The following is an 18971-nucleotide window of genomic DNA, read 5'->3' as shown; positions in this document are numbered from 1 at the left end:
TTCTTTTAAGTTTTGGGAATTTTTCAAATTAATTTGGTTGTGTTTGAATTGAATGTCATATAATGGTCTCTTAAGATTTAGGGTGAACATTTTTAACCGAATAATGATTCCTTGGTTTGGTTGTTCTTAATTATTAAAAAGGTTTTTTGCCCAATATAATCAGTTGGGAACAAAAAATGTATTTGTATATATACAAATACATATGTTACAATGAGAAGCCTACTATAGTAAGAAAGTGCCTACTTCTGTGCTTATATTTCACTTCGGTTCATTGAAAAGTCCTTACTTTTTTGCTGTTCATTACTAGCTGTAATTTGCTCACCCGATCTAGAAAATACATAAACGTACGTAAAAAATTTCAGTTCAATCGGTTAAAACGTAACAAACAAATACCTCGGTTGCTATAAAGACCAAAGTATAAATGTATTTTTTACGAGTGAAAACATTAGATACTACGTTAAGGGATAGGTTGGGCCCTTTAAAGAACCCCTAAAAGATATCACGCATGCATTGTGTTGATATGCGCAAGACATTGGATTTTTCCTACATATTATAATTTGTTTGTGTTATTTGCCCATAACTGTTGCTAGAAACGGCCGCAGAAGTGGGTGTTTTGTTAGTGCCATTGCATTTCTATTGAATAGACCTTTAATATGACATGTCACAAGATAGGGATTGCAATTTTAAAATTTAAAGTAACCCTCTCTACCCCTCTTTTAAAATGTGGGTAAAGTTTGTTACACTCTAAAAAGCCCAAAAAAGTATTTTAATAGATAAGTTGAAGATTTTATATCAATATCTCAAACCGTTTGGAATATATCTAAGCGTATCAGTAGACTAATTAATTTACATCCTGTATGTTTTTCATACCTGTACCAGTTATTGACCAAGAAATGAGATTGTATTACTATAAATTCTGAGTCATTATTGGAACCAGTACATAACGATATAAATATTTTGGGACATACGATGGCCACACGGTATATCACGTCACAATTAGGATCAGAGCTAAGAGATATCGCATATTCCAATCCTGTTTATGACTGCAGCACATTTGATCAATACCAGCCACCTTGTACCGTATCGACTCCCCTCCACTATTCTGTTTTATAAGATAACTGGCTGGTTGCCTCTAAAGATGAGAAGAATAATGGTGATAAAGGGGTATATAATAAAAAAAATAAAATAAAACGTATAAAAATTACAACCCCGCAAGGTTATATAAAACCTAAGTTTCTTTCATAAAAGATGTTCTTGAATTCAGAAGAGCGAAAACGTATGAATATGACATTGCTAGCTATCAAACTTGATGCAAATCAAAGGAGCCACGAGTATTTATCATCCTAATTTCATGTGGTTTACACACACGATTGTGTTATTACTACATAATAGCTAGCTCACTAAGGAGGATATGGTAAAAGCTTGTCTTTTTATTCTTAAGATTAGATTTATAACAGTCTGAGAAGCACATTTTTTATGGTTAGAACTGACATAAACTCCTCTTAAAATTAATAGAATAAAAACTTTCTTAATAAGAGAATAGTTATCGTTTAGGCCTAAGAATTTCTAACTTAATCTCCATTTTAAACTCTGCTTGTTCATTTTATTATTTAAAATAAGTTAAAACATTCAAAGATTATCATTAATCATTGAACTATATGTCACACATTGCTATATTCGCAGTATTGCGCCGGTAAACTGTGGGTTCTAAATTTATTGCCTTAACCTTTTGTAGTAATAGGATATGTGTTATAATAAGCATACATGAACTTAATAATTTCATGTTCATCCTTAATGGAATTTGTACTATTTCAGGAAAATAGAGCCCTGAATCTTACTATTTAAGATTTAATAGTAAAAAAATACTTAATTTTGGTGTGGAAAACCTATCTTTTTCTCTCAAACATAATTTAGAGGATACGACCAAACTAAGGAATAAATTGCCTTAGTAAGAAAATGGTTTTTTTTATGCCTAAGAATTTACAATTTAAGTTCCATTTTTTAACCTGCCTTGTTCAATATTTACTATTAAAAATCTCTATTATCATTTATTACTGAAATATATGTTCACACATGCTATATTAGTGGTATTGCGCCTTAAACTGTAGTTGTATCAAGTTTATTGCTTTACCCTTTCGTAGTTAATAGGGTATGTGTTATAATAAGCATACATGAATTTAATCATTTTCTTGTTCATCCTTAATTGAATTTGTACTGTTTCAGGAAAATTGAGCCCGAAGTCCCATCTTGGCTGAATGAATCATATTTGGCAACTGTTCTCAAAGGCGGAGTAGACCAGGAAACCAATAGTGACGATGACCAGCTTCAATGCAAAGTCAGCTCTACCTCTAGACCAGAATTATGCAACTTACGTTTTCCAGAGTAAAGGTACAATACACAGTCGGGTAGTCAGTTGAAAAACTCGTTATCTCACTAATAATTAAAACACCCGTTTCTCAAGGGTTTCTCAGTGAATGCATGGAGGAAAAATTGATCTGTTCAATAGAGAACAAAGGTTTTACGCCGATGTACTATCTCAGTTGAACAAAAGAGCAAAGTTTGAATTTGGCCCTAAGGATTTCTACTGCCCTGACAGAAACAGGTTGGTGCTGAAAGATTTGAACGAAGATGGCTTCGTAATGGCCGATACAGCCAACAACTGGATTTTTCTCATTGCAAAATTAGTTATGACTTCCATAGGGAAATATCACGCATCTTCCGTATCCTTACAACACGAAAACTCAAAGCTTGTTGAAGAAGCCGGTTCAGAGAGGTTGTACTATGATAAAGGTCCTTTTAAAAAAGGAGGTGAAAGGATAGGTTGAAACTTCTTTGAAGATAGTAAGTGATGTTCTGAAAGAAATGAAAGGATATGAAAGCTATGGAGATTTGATGCTCAGCAAAAGTTGACGGGATCTGGGGAGTACCTTGTGAAGGTATTCAAACCTAGAAAACAGGCAGTGAATGAATGTTCTCAACCACGGGGATTTGTGGTGTGAACAATATGATGTTCAAATATAACAGCCCTGAAAACACCAGATGCTGTGAAGTTGGTCGACTTCCAGTACCCAAGGTATCCATCTCCTGCAGTTGACCTCATCTACTACATCTGGTCTAGCGCGGACGGGGGTGTTCGAGAAACCAAGTACGAGGAACTGCTCAACATCTACCTGCAGATTTTGAACTCCACCTTGGAAGAACTCGGGTGTCAGGTGTGTGTGGTTTTTTTAATGTCCCATTACATGAAAACATAAATGCTCGATTTTAAGTTAACTATATTAAAAGTATACATACGTATACGCATTACATGAATCTGACTGAGAAAATAATTTCAACTTTGAAAGCTTTGAAAAATTTGTGACATATAGTCTCATAACAAAACTTTTTAACCTCTCCTATACACTTATAAATATTTTTAAGTAAGAGAAACTTATTTAAAATGTGGAAATGTTTGTAGAGCTGAACAGTTTTACTGGTATATTGTGAAAATAGCTACAAAGTCGTAAACAAACGATTCCATTATTTTTTTATTGTTGCTTGATGAAGTACACATTATTCTTTCCTTCAAATGAAGCTGGTGACCGTATAAAAATTGTGTCCCCGGAACTACCAAATAACGTTTACGAGCCGTATTTTTTAAAATGGCTACTTGTTTTCAAATTAATTTAAACGTAAATAAAACTTAAAAATAGCATATAATAAAAATTTCAATAATGTTTTAATTAGACAATTTAATTACAAATCCAACGAAATGAAGTTTAATAAAATCAGTTGAAAAATATGAAAGTTGTTTCGGCAGCTGTAACCATATTCAATAAGCTGTTTTAAATTTAGGTTGCACTTATTACCTGATTTTCAACATTGTATTTGTGGTCATTTCATCAATAGTTGTAGGATAAAAGTTTCTTGCAATTAAACTATATTAGTATAAAATAAAAATAAAAACTATTTAGCATCGGAAATTGTTCTTTTAAATTAAAATGATTTTTTAATCGTTTAATAGAACACCTTATTTTAAAAGTATTGATATTCATTTGTAAATCCAGTTGTTATATTTGTGATTTATTCATAAAATTAACCTTAAAAAGTTCTATATTTTCCAAATAAAAACATAATAAATGCAAGTGCATATGCTATCTCTAAATTATTTACGTTTAAGGTTGTAAGAATTACCATTTATAAAAGATTTACATTTTTGGTAATTACGTCTTTGGGTCATAAAGCCATATACCAAATTTAACTTATTACAAGTCGTTCACAAAATAAAAATTATTAGAAGTACAAAATGGCGCTGTTGGCAAAATTATAGACTTTTAAAATGTCTGAATATGATTTTAAATAACTTATACGATGGGTTCCTGGATGTTTGGTCCAGGAATAATATCTAAAAATATTGGTAGAGAGTTAGAGTACACTCTGTATACGCTAGCGTGCGTTTGTGTGTAAGGTTTCAGGTTGCTTTTGTGTTGTTCCAGTAATTATTAAGACTTCAGTATTTATACGAAACATTTAAGACTAGTCGTAGAGAGAGCCTTAAAGCTGAGCCTCCATAGGAGTTTATCATTTTCATTTAATTTTAAACTCAGGAGGAGGAATACTATCCTTAAAATCTGCCGATGCTCTATATGTTAATAAACAACTTTAATGAGCAAGATGAAAGTTATTATTATTTTTTTTATTTGAAAATTTACACAAGTAGAATAAAATTATTTCATTTTTGAGTTCATCACGCGCACAATATATTGAGAAAATTAGGCAATTAATTATATAAGAACAATTCTTAGCACACAATTTTCTAATATTAAGTTTGTAATATCCTTTAAAAGAACATTACGAAGTTATTTTTGATAATGGCCGAGGGAGGATTGTGAAGGAAAACAGGATTTTTTCGTTATAATAAATCAGTAACACTCAGTTCGAGATCTGAAATCTGATTTTCGCCACAGGTGGATAACCTTACGATATGTGTAATTTTAGGTATGCACCTGAGGAAGAGTTCAGATTGGAAAATCTTGAAACGTTTTTGTTACTGATTTCTTGTATCATTGAACGATGAAAAATATACAGAAAAATTCTTCACATTACGAAGTAGTTATTGACTAAAACCTCACAGTTATAACTTTTTAATTTCGTTGGGAGTTTTGTGGAAAGCTACGGCAGTCGCCATCACTACTTTACCCGTACTTCTTCTAATGATCAATAGAATTCTTTATGATCAAATAGATAAAGTGAGCTAAACAATCTCGATGTGAAATCCAAATCGCTGTTCACTGAAGCTAAATGCAGATAAGGATGTTCGGAGCCAATATTTGCCTCTCTTACTGGATGCTCCACAATTCGGCAGACACTGGGTGTGTAAAACATCAGCCAATCAGGCTATGCCAATAGTCGTTAACCCGCTCTCATATACAAACTCCCTTTTTAGCTATCTCAGAACCTATACCCCATCCCCTAGCAGATGCAACCCTTGTTAAGCAGATGCAAACGATTTCGAGGTTTGCAATATGTGTTTTTAGTTTAAATTCATACGTCTTTGAGATATTTCCCTTGGCACGGAAGAAGTAGAACATTTATTTTATATAATTATTTATCCGAATGAAATTATAGTGTGGACATTATACCATTTGCGCAATAATGTCCAAATAAAAACGGCAGAAGATAAAGGTGATAATATTGTTACATAATGTACATGAGTTTATGTAGGCATGTTATGTTATTGAAGTGAATATTTATTTTTTTTAGATGCATTTTCGTCGAGAGAAAGTTATTTAAAAACATGTAACTTTTTATATTCAAATGTAAAATGTAAAAAATGTTATTATTAAAATTAATAATAGAATGTTATTAATAAAATTCATAAATGAATAAAAAAAGAATGCCACTCGTTTAAAGCTAAAACACTTCTGCACACATACTGTAAAAATGTTAGTTTTTATCTTCAGCAGTTTTCATTCAGGCCTAGTTAAAATTCCAAATTTATTATTTTAAATGGCAGCATCTCTTTTTTTTACTTTTTATCTATACAGGAAAGTTATATTGATAAGCCTATGAATTTACATAAATAATATTTTCCAATTCAAAAATTAACTGAACCACCATAATACAGGTATAGAAAGATCTTTACAGTACGTGTTCATGTTATATGATAAGTACCGTAGTATTTTGAATTACAGTAAATTTTGTCTTTTCATACAGAATTAGTAACTTTTTACCATCAGGAAAATTGAAAAGTTTACGTCACTGTCATGGTCATTGTCATTTTTCAAATTGTGTCTCTACAAGGTGTCCAAACACTACTCGACCAAACTCACCACACGATTGGACGCTAGATTAAAATAAACAAGACATGTAATGTAAATATCTTGGTTTATCATTTGTCTATGTACGGTTTAAAATATATATATATATATATATATATATATATATATATATACAGAGTGAGTTTTTATGTCCTGGCACACCTGGATATAATTTAAACAGCCCGAGATATCTATGTGAAACCTTGACCCTACCTATTATAACATATTTTTTAATTTTTCAAGTTTTTGAAAATTTTTGCCCCCCTTTTTTTCTAAAGAGGGGTAAAGAGGGACAACTGAAAATTTTCAAATACAAACCCCTATCATGTGACCCCTCATTTTAAAGGGAATAAAAAAAAGAAATCCAATAATGCAATGCATTTTTAGTTGCCCCCCTTTACTCAGTTTGTAAATTTGTCATAAAATCTGTTAAAATAAACGTAGAGACCTCTAGTTTGCATTATTTTTACTTCCCCTTTAAAAACAGGGGGGCAAAATTTTTCATCAACTTGAAAAATTAAAAAAAATATGTTATAATAGGTAGGGTCAAGGTTTCACATAGATATCTCGGGCCGTTTAAATTATATCCAGGTGTGCCAGGACATAAAAACTCACTCTGTATATATATATATATATATATATATATATATATATATATATATATATATAGCATTCTATTGCGCCATAAACATTGTACTTGGGACTGAAGCAAGGGGTGTAGCAACAATAGCGGACTGCCACCGCGCAGCTGTTCTGCGCATGCCAAGGTAAACGCTTTCTCCCATGCTACAAGGAAAACAAAAACTTACTTTTGTAATCTTCAGTTTGACGTTTAAATCGATTAGGCTATGTTGAAAAGAAATGGCCGTTCAAATTCTCGGGATCCTTTGCGGACACCCTGTATTTAATTGAATAGCTACAACAATTATTTCACTAAAACTTCAATTATTTTATACCTATGTAGAAGAATCCTAAAGTCGGAGTCTGTAGTTTTCGTAGTGAAATTAATTTGATGTAATACGATCAAGACTTATATTTTCGAAACGAAAGTAGTTGTACATCAGGTATCCACACATTTATCAGTTCAATTCAAATATTCTTTATACATAACAAACTAGGTCTAAATAAATTAACACAATTTCAGCCAAGTGTAAATATAAGCGTAGCTGATAAACACAAAACTTACTGCCTCTCCATTAGTTACATATATGAGAGCAATATAAGATTTGACACCTTGAAAATGCCACTTATAAACTATAAGAGTGACTTTGGTATATAAGTATATATAATATGCATTTTATATACATATATACATACATATATATACACACATATATATATACATATATTTATAGTATTATATAAATATATATATAATATATATATATATATATATATAAAATATTTCACTTCATTTTCAGTAAAAAGTCTTTAATTTTTCGCTGTTCATTACTATTTTATATTAACTTGTTTGCCCGATCAAGAAAGTACATAAACATTCTCAGATCTGAGAATCCTACTTCTATCGAAAGACAACTAGGGGTTTTTTAACAGTATTTACATTTACGGGAATAATAATAATAAATATTCTTTCATGCATTATGACAATAAAACATTACATTGCAAAAGTCAGTTTGGTATTATTAATTAAAATCCTTACTACAAATATTCAAACTTACAATACTTATTCAAACATAATAAGCTCTTGCCCATTTCGCGCCAATTTCAATAAAACATGAGACTCGGAACTTTAAATAATTAAGTTTTATTTACATTTTGATTCTCCCAGCAGCCAGCCATGAACATAATAAAACGCATTTGACAACAGTAGTTTTATAGTAAAGGTTAGATAATAACTTTTATGTTATATCTGCATTACAATGCTGACTAAGCACTGCTACCTCAATATTTGCTAAAAGGAACATTTATGAATACCTTCTTAAAGTAAAATTTTAGTTTTATTACTGGATATGTTTTTTATTGCCTGCTTAACAACAGAAATGGAGTAAAGTTTGAAATAAGAAGTGATGTTATTATCAAGCTTACTCTATGCTTTAACACTATAAATCCACACAAACAGAAAATAGTGATTAATTAAAATACGGTTGTGCTGTCGTTAACAATGTTGACACAGAACAGATGATTACATTTAACAGACTCTTTGCCTTTTTTTTGCTTGCTATAATTCAACCTTTTGATTTTTCGCAACTTCAGAGGAAAGGGAAACGTAGTCTATAGATGTTTTTCGAAATAACAATAGGCCTATATGTTACTCAGAGACTCTAAAAATGGCCTTGACAATTTTCTGTTCAATCAGTTGAATGGTTTACGCATGCAAACGTAACAAACGATAATCTCACTTTCGCATTTATAGTATTAGTCACGATATATATATATATATATATATATATATATATATATATGATGTGAAACATGAGTTTGTACAAACGATGAACATTTGTGAATTAAATCATGTTTACGGCCGTAATAGACACACAAACATTACCTTGTTGAGTAACAGTAGTAACTGCAACCAAACAGTAACATCTATCAGAGTTGATTAGGACTAAACGTGTTTACGGCCGTAATAGGACACACAAACATTACGTTGTCGAGCATCAGTAGGAACTGCAACCAAACAGTAACATCTATCAGAGTTGATTAGACTAAACGTGTTTACGGCCGTAATAGACACACAAAACATTACGTTGTCGAGCATCAGTAGGAACTGCAAACCAAACAGTAACATCTATCAGAGTTGATTAAACTAAACATGTTTACGGCCGTAATAGACACACAAACATTACGTTGTCGAGCATCAGTAGGAACTGCAACCAAACAGTAACATCTATCAGAGTTCATTAGACTAAACGTGTTTACGGCCGTAATAGACACACAAACATTACTTTGTCGAGCATCAGTAGGAACTGCAACCAAACAGTAACATCTATCAGAGTTGATTAGACTAAACGTGTTTACGGCCGTAATAGACACACAAACATTACGTTGTCGAGCATCAGTAGGAACTGCAACCAAACAGTAACATCTATCAGAGTTGATTAAACTAAACATGTTTACGGCCGTAATAGACACACAAACATTACGTTGTCGAGCATCAGTAGGAACTGCAAACCAAACAGTAACATCTATCAGAGTTGATTAGACTAAACATGTTTACGGCCGTAATAGACACACAAACATTACGTTGTCGAGCATCAGTAGGAACTGCAACCAAACAGTAACATCTATCAGAGTTGATTAGACTAAACATGTTTACGGCCGTAATAGACACACAAACATTACGTTGTCGAGCATCAGTAGGAACTGCAACAACCAAACAGTAACATCTATCAGAGTTGATTAGACTAAACATGTTAGAACAAGCACGTCAATGAGTACCCTGCCATTGGCTGATAAGTGGGATGCAGAACATGGCTAGCCTTGGCTCTCACACAACTACTATAATTAGCGGAGTTAGGTTGGGCTAATACTGAGATTAATGATCACAATGAATGATATTATTGGATACTATTCGAGGGGTTGGAAAATTGTATTTCTATTTCTCTCTCTGTCTGTCCAAACGATATCTAGAAATAATTTCTTATAGATATGAAATTTTCCATGAATATTCGTTTCGACATCATTGAGTTCGTTGATGGTTCATGTCACTCCATGCAATTTGGCTGATCGTTAGCGAACCTTTTTACGTTGGTCTTATAGAAACTATAATGGCAATGGGAAAATAAGGGAAAAAATCAATTTCTAAAAAAGACAAATTTTCGCATGCAAGTTAGTGAAAAATATACTTGTAACATGATTAAATGTTATATTTAAATGACTGCTCTGTTTAATAATTTAATAACTTTATTCTGTATATTAAGACCATTGTAAACCACATCATTAACTGACAAACTGAAATCAGGACTTCCAAAGAACCTAAGATTGTAATATTTAATAGCTATGTACAGATAGTAGAAGTAAAGTTTTACATAAAATTTAAACCCAAAAGTGACCTCGTTCGACAGTTATCGTACTTACAGACAGACAGAAATCGGATTTTCTTCATCAGCAACAAGCGAGAGACGCTTTACTTAGTGCTCAGCCGATAGGAAATATCCTATATCTGAACTGCGAGAACCATATATAAGGAAAAAACTGCAATCTAATATGCTGTAAAAATTAACAAATGTCAGAGATATAGCAAACTTAAATAATGCAAATTAGTCAGTATGGTATGAGTAAATACTGCACGAATTAGCTGTGTTTCAATTATTCAAATTGAAAATATTTCACCCACATTACATCACTCTCTGTGAGATTGGACGTGAAAATATCACCCTCTTAGGAGTGTCAAAGTAAACTCGGAAAGTGCGTTACTTGTACACATTATAATAGTTAGAGTTAGAGTAAATGTAAAAGAGTTAGAGTAATGCAGACAAACTGAGGAGACTGCATCACCGAGATGAATAATGGATGAACACATTGCGTCACTCTCTGTGAGATTGGACGTGAAAAATATCACCCTCTTAGGAGTGACAAAGTAAACTCGGAAAGTGCGTTACTTGTACACATTAGAATAGTTAGAGTTAGAGTAAATGTAAAAGAGTTAGAGTAATGCAGACAAACTGAGGAGACTGCATCACCGAGATGAATAATGGATGGATGAACACATTGCGTCACTATCTGTGAAATTAGACGTGAAAACATCACCCTCTTTGGATTGAGAAAGTAAACTCGGAAAGTGCGTTGCTTGTACACATTAGAATAGTTATAGTAAAAAGTAAAATAGTTAGAGTAATGCAGACAATCTAAGGAGACTGCATCACCGAGATGAATAATGGATGAACACATTGCGTCACTCTCTGTGAAACTTACAACCTATTTTTGTATGATAAAGTAAAGCGTGAAAGTGAGTTGTATGTATGTAGTAGCACTCTTTGTAAGATTAGATTTAATGTTTCTAACCTCTTCGATATAAAAATAGTTATCTCCAATCTCTTGAAGATCACTCTGTATAAACGCCACTTTCAATCTGGCTCTTTAAGCGTTAAATTATTGCCTAGTAAATAATTTATGAAGTCAAAAATAATAATATCCTTGAGTAATATAATAAAAAAAATGTATAGTTTTGGTTTATTCAGCCATATATTTTCCCTCTCCACCACATACCTACTTACATATTACTTTTCTTACACATCTTTCACTCGAAGCAGTTATAGACCACATACAAGTATTTATCATCTTATAAGCGGCTCAATATATGACCGAAATTCGAAGAAATGATTTTCATTATAAAGAGAGAAATTACTTTATAAGATTGAAACGCGTTGATCCCGAAATTATTGAACACTCTTATGACACAAGACTACATCACTTACAAAATTGTAACTACAAGTTTAAATGGAGTTGGAATCCTGTAGACGTAATTCCTACCTACAATATATGGCAGTAAGTTTATGAATATATATATATATATATATATATATATATTCATCATATTTATATATAATGTATATATATATATATATAAATATATATAAATAAATTTCGTCATATAGTTTATATATAATGAAAATGTATTTTCGAAAATCCTATCAATAAATCTTGAAAATAATTCAGTACAATAATGAACGAGTTAGAGGCGGAGTTGTGGAGAAACTGTTATAAAATTACAAGTTCCGCAACAATCTCTCAATCACGCCGAGACGGCTGGGAACGAAGTAGTTATCTCCTTAACTTGTGTTTTGTTACCAACAGAACTCAGAAAATTAGTTAGAGTATCAGCCCAGATTCTTAACGATTAAATTATCTCTATACTGTGTCTCAATCAATGGTGTAACTAGGACTTGGATTTGCGGGTGGGGATGAATTAGATTGAAGAGCGTACTAAAACGGTGGAGTGGGGGATTCAATAAAATTTATCAGACCTAACTTGAAATTTATTAGATACACCTAAACTCATTGTTTAACATTTGATTATTGCATACCCTTTCAATCTCGTACATCTTTTCAAAAGTGTCTTGGAAAATGCCAGTATTTATCATATATAGAATGATATCTCATATATATCATGTATATCTCAGAACGAATTAGAAATTTTAGGTGAGTTTTGTTAACATATTACAGAGCTGAAGAGATATATGGCAGTGGAGGTAACTTAAATGTCACTCTTACCTTAGTGTGAACAAGAAGCTCATTACCGTTGATAAAACTGTTCAGAGCTGCATAGCTACATCAGAATGGGAGCCTCTTGCTTGTAACTCTTACCTTAGCGTGGACAAGAAGCTCATTACCGTTAATAAAACTGTTCAGATCTGCAGATATACGTAGGAATCGGAGCCACTTGCTTGTAACTCTTACCTGAGCGTGGACAAGTAACTTATTACAGTTGATAAAACTGTTTAGAGCTGCAGAGCTACATAGGAATGGGAGCCACTTGCTTGTATGTCTTACCTGAGCATGGAAAAGTAACTTATTACAGTTGATAAAACTGTTCAGAGCTTGCAGAGATACATAGGAATAGGAGCCACTTGCTTGTATCTCTTACCTGAGCGTGGACAAGTAACTTATTACAGTTGATAAAACTGTTCAGAGCTGCAGAGCTACATAGGAATAGGAGCCACTTGCTTGTAACTCTTACCTGAGCGTGGACAAGTAACTTATTACAGTTGATAAAACTGTTTAGAGCTGCAGAGCTACATAGGAATAGGAGCCACTTGCTTGTATCTCTTACCTGAGCGTGGACAAGTAACTTATTACAGTTGATAAAACTGTTCAGAGCTGCAGAGCTACATAGGAATGGGAGCCACTTGCTTGTATCTCTTACCTGAGCGTGGACAAGTAGCTCATTACCGTTGATAAAAACTGTTCAGAGCTGCAGAGATACATAGGAATGGGAGCCACTTGCTTGTATGTCTTACCTGAGCATGGAAAAGTAACTTATTACAGTTGATAAAACTGTTCAGAGCTTGCAGAGATACATAGGAATGGGAGCCACTTGCTTGTATCTCTTACCTGAGCGTGGACAAGTAACTTATTACAGTTGATAATACTGTTCAGAGCTTGCAGAGATACATAGGAATGGGAGCCACTTCTCCCATCTCTGTATCTCTGAACAGTTTTATCAAAAGAGAGTTAGTTGTATATTGTATGATATATAAATTAATGACTTATTACTCTTGAAGTATATAATAATTTTCTTGTCCCCAATGAATACTTTACAAGTTACTGTACAACCGTGGATGGAACTAAAAAAAATAGCCCAGATGGCTTTATGTGGTTATACAGTCTTGGCATTGATATTAACTATCAAAATAATTTATCTGATCAAATTAAATAATAACTGAATCGTGACTGTCATATTGTTTATCACATACTTGACTTATCACAGGTATAAACGTCGAATACAACCTCAGTCGCTCAGAGATAAGCAGTGAATTAGGAGTCAACGCAATAGCCTACTTTTGATTGTCTGCATATTGGTGAGTATTTAACTTATAGAATATAAATATGGATTTTTAGGGTTAGAAGATTCTTTAATATTAGTTTAGGCATAATCATCTGAAAACATTCCTGCCCTATTGTGTCTTGTGTATTTAAGTTGGTCGCCTGGTAACAAATTCATGTTACGGTATCAAATCCACTCTCTCATGTTTTGGACTCACAAATGTGTAAGAACATATGATTGAGTATACGAGTACAAAGAACGTAATTTATGTAACTTTTATCTTTACTCATTAATAAAATGTAAAATGAAGCTTAGGCCATGACAGTAATTTTGGATTCACAAAACAAAAACGATAAAACGTCAAACTAACCTTGCAACTAAACAAATATCTAGTTTTTTTACAATAACACTAATTAATTCTTACTAGACACTAATGATTGTAATGATATCTATACATAAAATTGCTGATTGGCATTAAAAAGAGGTTTAAAATGTAATCTTTATTATTCTATCCAATTTTATATGAAATGTTCTTATTTTTTTATTCCAAAAGGAATGCTTTTGAAAAAATGTTAAATGGCAATTAGAGCTGCAATAGCTTCGTAAAATGCCAGTTAAACCACACCTAGCTGTTGACGGATTTGTCCTAGTGAGCAAGAAGATTGGTTTATTTTTATTAATTTGAATTGCGTATTTTATATTCAGTATTATGCTTCACACGTTGACTAACTATAGGTTCACATTGTGTCACGTAATAGGCTTCGCTGAGGCTTTCGCTCGTTTAATTAGACTGCACTTGGAAACTAAAGCATATATCAGAAAGCGATTTTTTAATTGTCGTCATGAGGACCCGTAACACTAATGTAAAGATTTTCTCTCACACTCAGCCAAATCCTATAGACTGACATAGACCACAATATTCAATGCTGCTTATATAAAAATGAAGCTTCATGTAAAACATTAAGTATGTGGGCAATTCATCGTCGAGATATTATACGGTCAGACAGAAATGAAATTTTACCAACTTCATGAGTGATAGGCTTCGCTTACGCTCAGCCAACTTGTCTGATACGTAATAAATTTTTAGTTAACAGAATACTACTGAATACTGGAGAAGCAAGCTAATATTCTGTTAAAAATAGTTATCGTCTTGATAAAGTGTTTGCTAGATAACCCCGAACATCTTATACCTCTTTGCACCTTTACTTACTTGAGTATACAGGTGTAAATTAAGGCCTGATATGCCTCAATATATTCCAAACGGATTGAGATATCGATGTTAAATCTTCACCATACCTATTAAAATATGTTTTTGGACTTTAAAGGATAAAAATATCCCCGCCCCTCTGATTTTCAAAGGGCGTAGTAGAGGTCACTTTACATTTTAAAATTACAACCCCTATCTTGTGACGTGTCATTTGAAAGGTAAATTAAAAAAAAACACAATGACGTGAACAAAACATCTCTATGACGATACTAGCAAAAGCCATGGGCTAGTATATCCCTTACATTTTAATGTCACCTATAAAAAAGACACCTCTTACCCAAACCATGCACACCAGATACAATAGATACTACGTAAAGGAATAGGTAGATACTACCTAAAGGGACCCCTAAAACATATCAAGCATACATTGTGTTGGTATGCGGAAGAAATTAGCACTGTCCCTACAGATTATAATTTTTGTGTTATTTTGCCATAAATTTTGCTAGAAACGGCGTAGAGGCATTTTCTAAAATGTAATGCGTTTCTAATGAATAGACCTTTCATATGACATCTCACAAAATATGGGTTGCAATTTAAAAATTTAAAGTTACCCCCGCTACACCTCTTTTAAAAAGGGGTTATATTTGTTACACACAAAAAAGTCCAAAACAGTATTTTAATAGGTATGGTGGAAATTTTATATCGATACCTCAATCCATTTGGAATACATCTAGGCGTACCAGTAATTAATTTACACCCTGTATGTTTTTCATAACTGTACCAATATTGACCAAGAAATTAGATTGTATTAATACACATTTTGAGTCATTATTGGAACCAGTACATAACTATGCTGGGACAGACGATGGCCACATGGTGTAACACGTCACAGTTTGGATCGAAGCTAGAGATATCGCATATTCCAATCCTCTTTATGACTGCATCACTTTTTATCAGTACCAGCCACCTTGTACTGTATCGACTCCCCCCCCTATTATTTTTTATAAGATCTTGCACAGGATAGTTGCCTCTAACGATGAGAAGAATAAGGCTGAAAAGGGGTCTATAATTAACAAAAATAAAGAAAAATATATAAAAATTAGAATTCTGGTTGCAATGGTTATACAAGATCTAAGTGCTTTCATAAAAGATGTTTAAATGTTTTGAATTCTGAGAAAGAAAACGTATGGACAACTGGTAACTAACAAACTTGATGCAAATCGAAGGGGCCACTAGAAATAATAAACCTAATGTCTTGTGGTTGACAGACACCGTGTTATTACCACATATAACTTGCTAAGGAGCACATTTTTAAAGCTTGTCTTTTTGTTCTTAAGATCAGATTTATAATAGCTGAGAAGCAGATTTTTAAGGTTATAACTGACATAAATACTCTTAAAATTATAGAATAAATATGTTATGGACCTACCATCCTATATTAAAAAATAAGATGGAACCTATTTTTTGTGAAATTTGATATCACAATTTTAGAATAATGTCGATTTTATGAATATTATGAACTATAAACTATGAAATTTTAAAGATTTTTAGATTTAACAGTAAAAACATACTTATAAGCGTTTGAGAAACTATCTTTTTCTCTAAAACATAATTAGAGGGTACGGCCAAACTTAGAATAACTTTCTTAATAAGAAAATGGGTTTTACGCCTACAAATTTCCAAATTAAGTTCCATTTTGAAAGCTGCTTGTCAATATTTAATATTCAAAATCTCTACATTTCATTTAAGGATTATCATTAATCACTTAACTGTATGTCACATATGCTATATTCGTGGTATTGCGCCTTAAACTGTAGTCCTATCAAGTTTATTGCTTTACCCTTTCGTAGTAATAGGACATGTTTTATAATAAGCATACATGAACTTGATCATTTCATGTTCATCCTTAATGGAATTTGTACTGTTTCAGGAAAATGGAGCCCGAAGTCCCATCTTGGCTGAATGAATCATATTTGGCAACTGTTCTCCAAGGAGGAGTAGACCAGGAACCAAGGGTAACGGTGACCAGCTTTACTGCAAAGTCAGCTCTACCTCTAGACCAGAATTATGGAACTTACGTTTTCAGAGTAAAGGTACAATACACAGTCGGGGAGTCAGTTGACAAACACGTTATCTCACTAATAATTAAAACACCCGTTTCTCACGGGTTTCTCAGTGAATACATGGAGAAAATTGATCTGTTCAACAGAGAACAAAGGTTTTATGCCGATGTACTATCTCAGTTGAACAAAAGAGCAAAGTTTGAATTTGGCCCTAAGGATTTCTACTGCCCTGACAGAAACAGGTTGGTGCTGAAAGATTTGAACGAAGATGGCTACGTTATGGCCGATAGATCTAAACAACTGGACTTGTCTCACTGCAAGTTAGTTATGATGTCCTTAGGGAAATATCACGCATCTTCTGTATCCTTACAACACGAAAACTCAAAGCTTGTTGAAGAAGCCGGCTCAGAGAGGTTGTACTACGATGAAGGTCCTTTTAAAAAGGAGGTGAAAGGATGGGTCGAAACTTCTTTGAGGTTGGTAAGTGATGTTCTGAAAGAAATGAAAGGATATGAAAGCTATGGAGATTTGATGCTCAGCAAAGTTGACGGGATCTGGGAGTACCTTGTGAAGGTATTCAAACCTAGAAAACAGTCAGTGAATGTTCTCAACCACGGGGATTTGTGGGTGAACAACATGCTGTTCAAATATAACAGCTCTGGAACACCAGTTGCTGTTAAGTTAGTGGACTTTCAGTACCCAAGGTACTCATCTCCAGCAGTTGACCTCATCTACTTCATCTGGACTAGTGCGGACGAGGGTGTTCGAGAAACCAAGCAGGAGGAACTGCTCGACATCTACCTGCAGACTTTGAACTCCACCTTGGAAGAGCTCGGGTGTCAGGAGCGGCTAACTGCCGAAGAGTTGCGGCAAGATCTGAGAGCACTGGCGGACTGGGTCCTCGTCCTGATTTGTCAGCTGCTACCCACAGTGCTTTGCGAGCCTAAAGACGTCATCAAGACGGAAGATTTCAAACAGGAAGATTTTGATCCTGAAAAACCAGATGAAAGAATAGAGAAAAGGTATCAAGGGAAACGATTCAAATCTGCTTTACCAACAGTTCTCCGGCAATACCAGTCTTGGGTATTCTCTTAATGAAAAGGGCGGGATAGAAATTTCAAGCAATCCTGAATTTGTTTTTACGCATATATGAGCTTCTTTTGTAATTAAAATAGATGCCAAAAACGAATTCATCATACCAGTGTTTTTCTTGTATTTGAATATTAAATTTTGTTGGGTCCCAACTAAAGTATTACTTAAAAGTTAATTTTCTTAAACTGATTTTGAAGCTATTGATTTCAGTTATAGTTTTACAAATCAATGACAAACTATCAGAGCTATAGCTACAAAAATTTATGGATTATATAGGACATGTGTAACTGGCATGTAAACTACAAGAATCATAGTTAAAAATGTATCGGAGATTTTTGTTTTTTCACTTGAAAGCAGAAAAAAATGTTCAACATTTTTCGGGCAGCACGTATGTTTAAGATGAATATTTATTTTCCAATTAGTCTCAAATGTAGTATAGTTATCAAATAAATGATAAAATATAAAATTTGTTTTGAAAAAGATATGTATATATATATATATATATATATATTTATTATATTTATTCATTATTCATTTTATGTATTCAAAGTTTAGTTGAAATATATATATATATATATATATATATATATATATATATATATATATTATATATATATATATATATATAATATGTATATATAAATAAATATATATCTTCTCATTAAGAAAAAAATAATATATATATATATATATATATATATATATATATATATATCAACAAAAATGTCTGATTACGTTCATAACCAATTTAGATTAAATTTAAATCAATTAAATGGGGTTTAATAAATAAAAACTCTCTACGCTGGATTAGACGAAACATAATATTAAGAGTGTAGTTGTGCATTGAATATGTAATTTTGAAT

General features: G+C 32.7%; 1 protein-coding gene across 1 annotated transcript; it reads left to right on the top strand.

The window, feature by feature from the left end:
- The first annotated feature begins 13697 nt into the window (after positions 1 to 13697).
- LOC124373217 lies at positions 13698 to 18214 on the top strand. The gene is made up of 2 exons (XM_046831614.1): positions 13698 to 13780; positions 16884 to 18214. The coding sequence occupies exon 2, from the start codon at positions 16888 to 16890 to the stop codon at positions 18109 to 18111; it is 1224 nt and encodes a 407-aa protein (XP_046687570.1). The 5' UTR covers positions 13698 to 13780; positions 16884 to 16887; the 3' UTR covers positions 18112 to 18214.
- The last annotated feature ends 757 nt before the right edge of the window (positions 18215 to 18971 follow it).

Source organism: Homalodisca vitripennis, unplaced genomic scaffold (genome assembly GCF_021130785.1).
Source record: "Homalodisca vitripennis isolate AUS2020 unplaced genomic scaffold, UT_GWSS_2.1 ScUCBcl_5063;HRSCAF=11600, whole genome shotgun sequence".
NCBI lineage: Eukaryota > Metazoa > Arthropoda > Insecta > Hemiptera > Cicadellidae > Homalodisca > Homalodisca vitripennis.
Note: the sequence above shows the minus strand (reverse complement) of the source record. Positions and strands in the feature narration are given on the sequence as shown.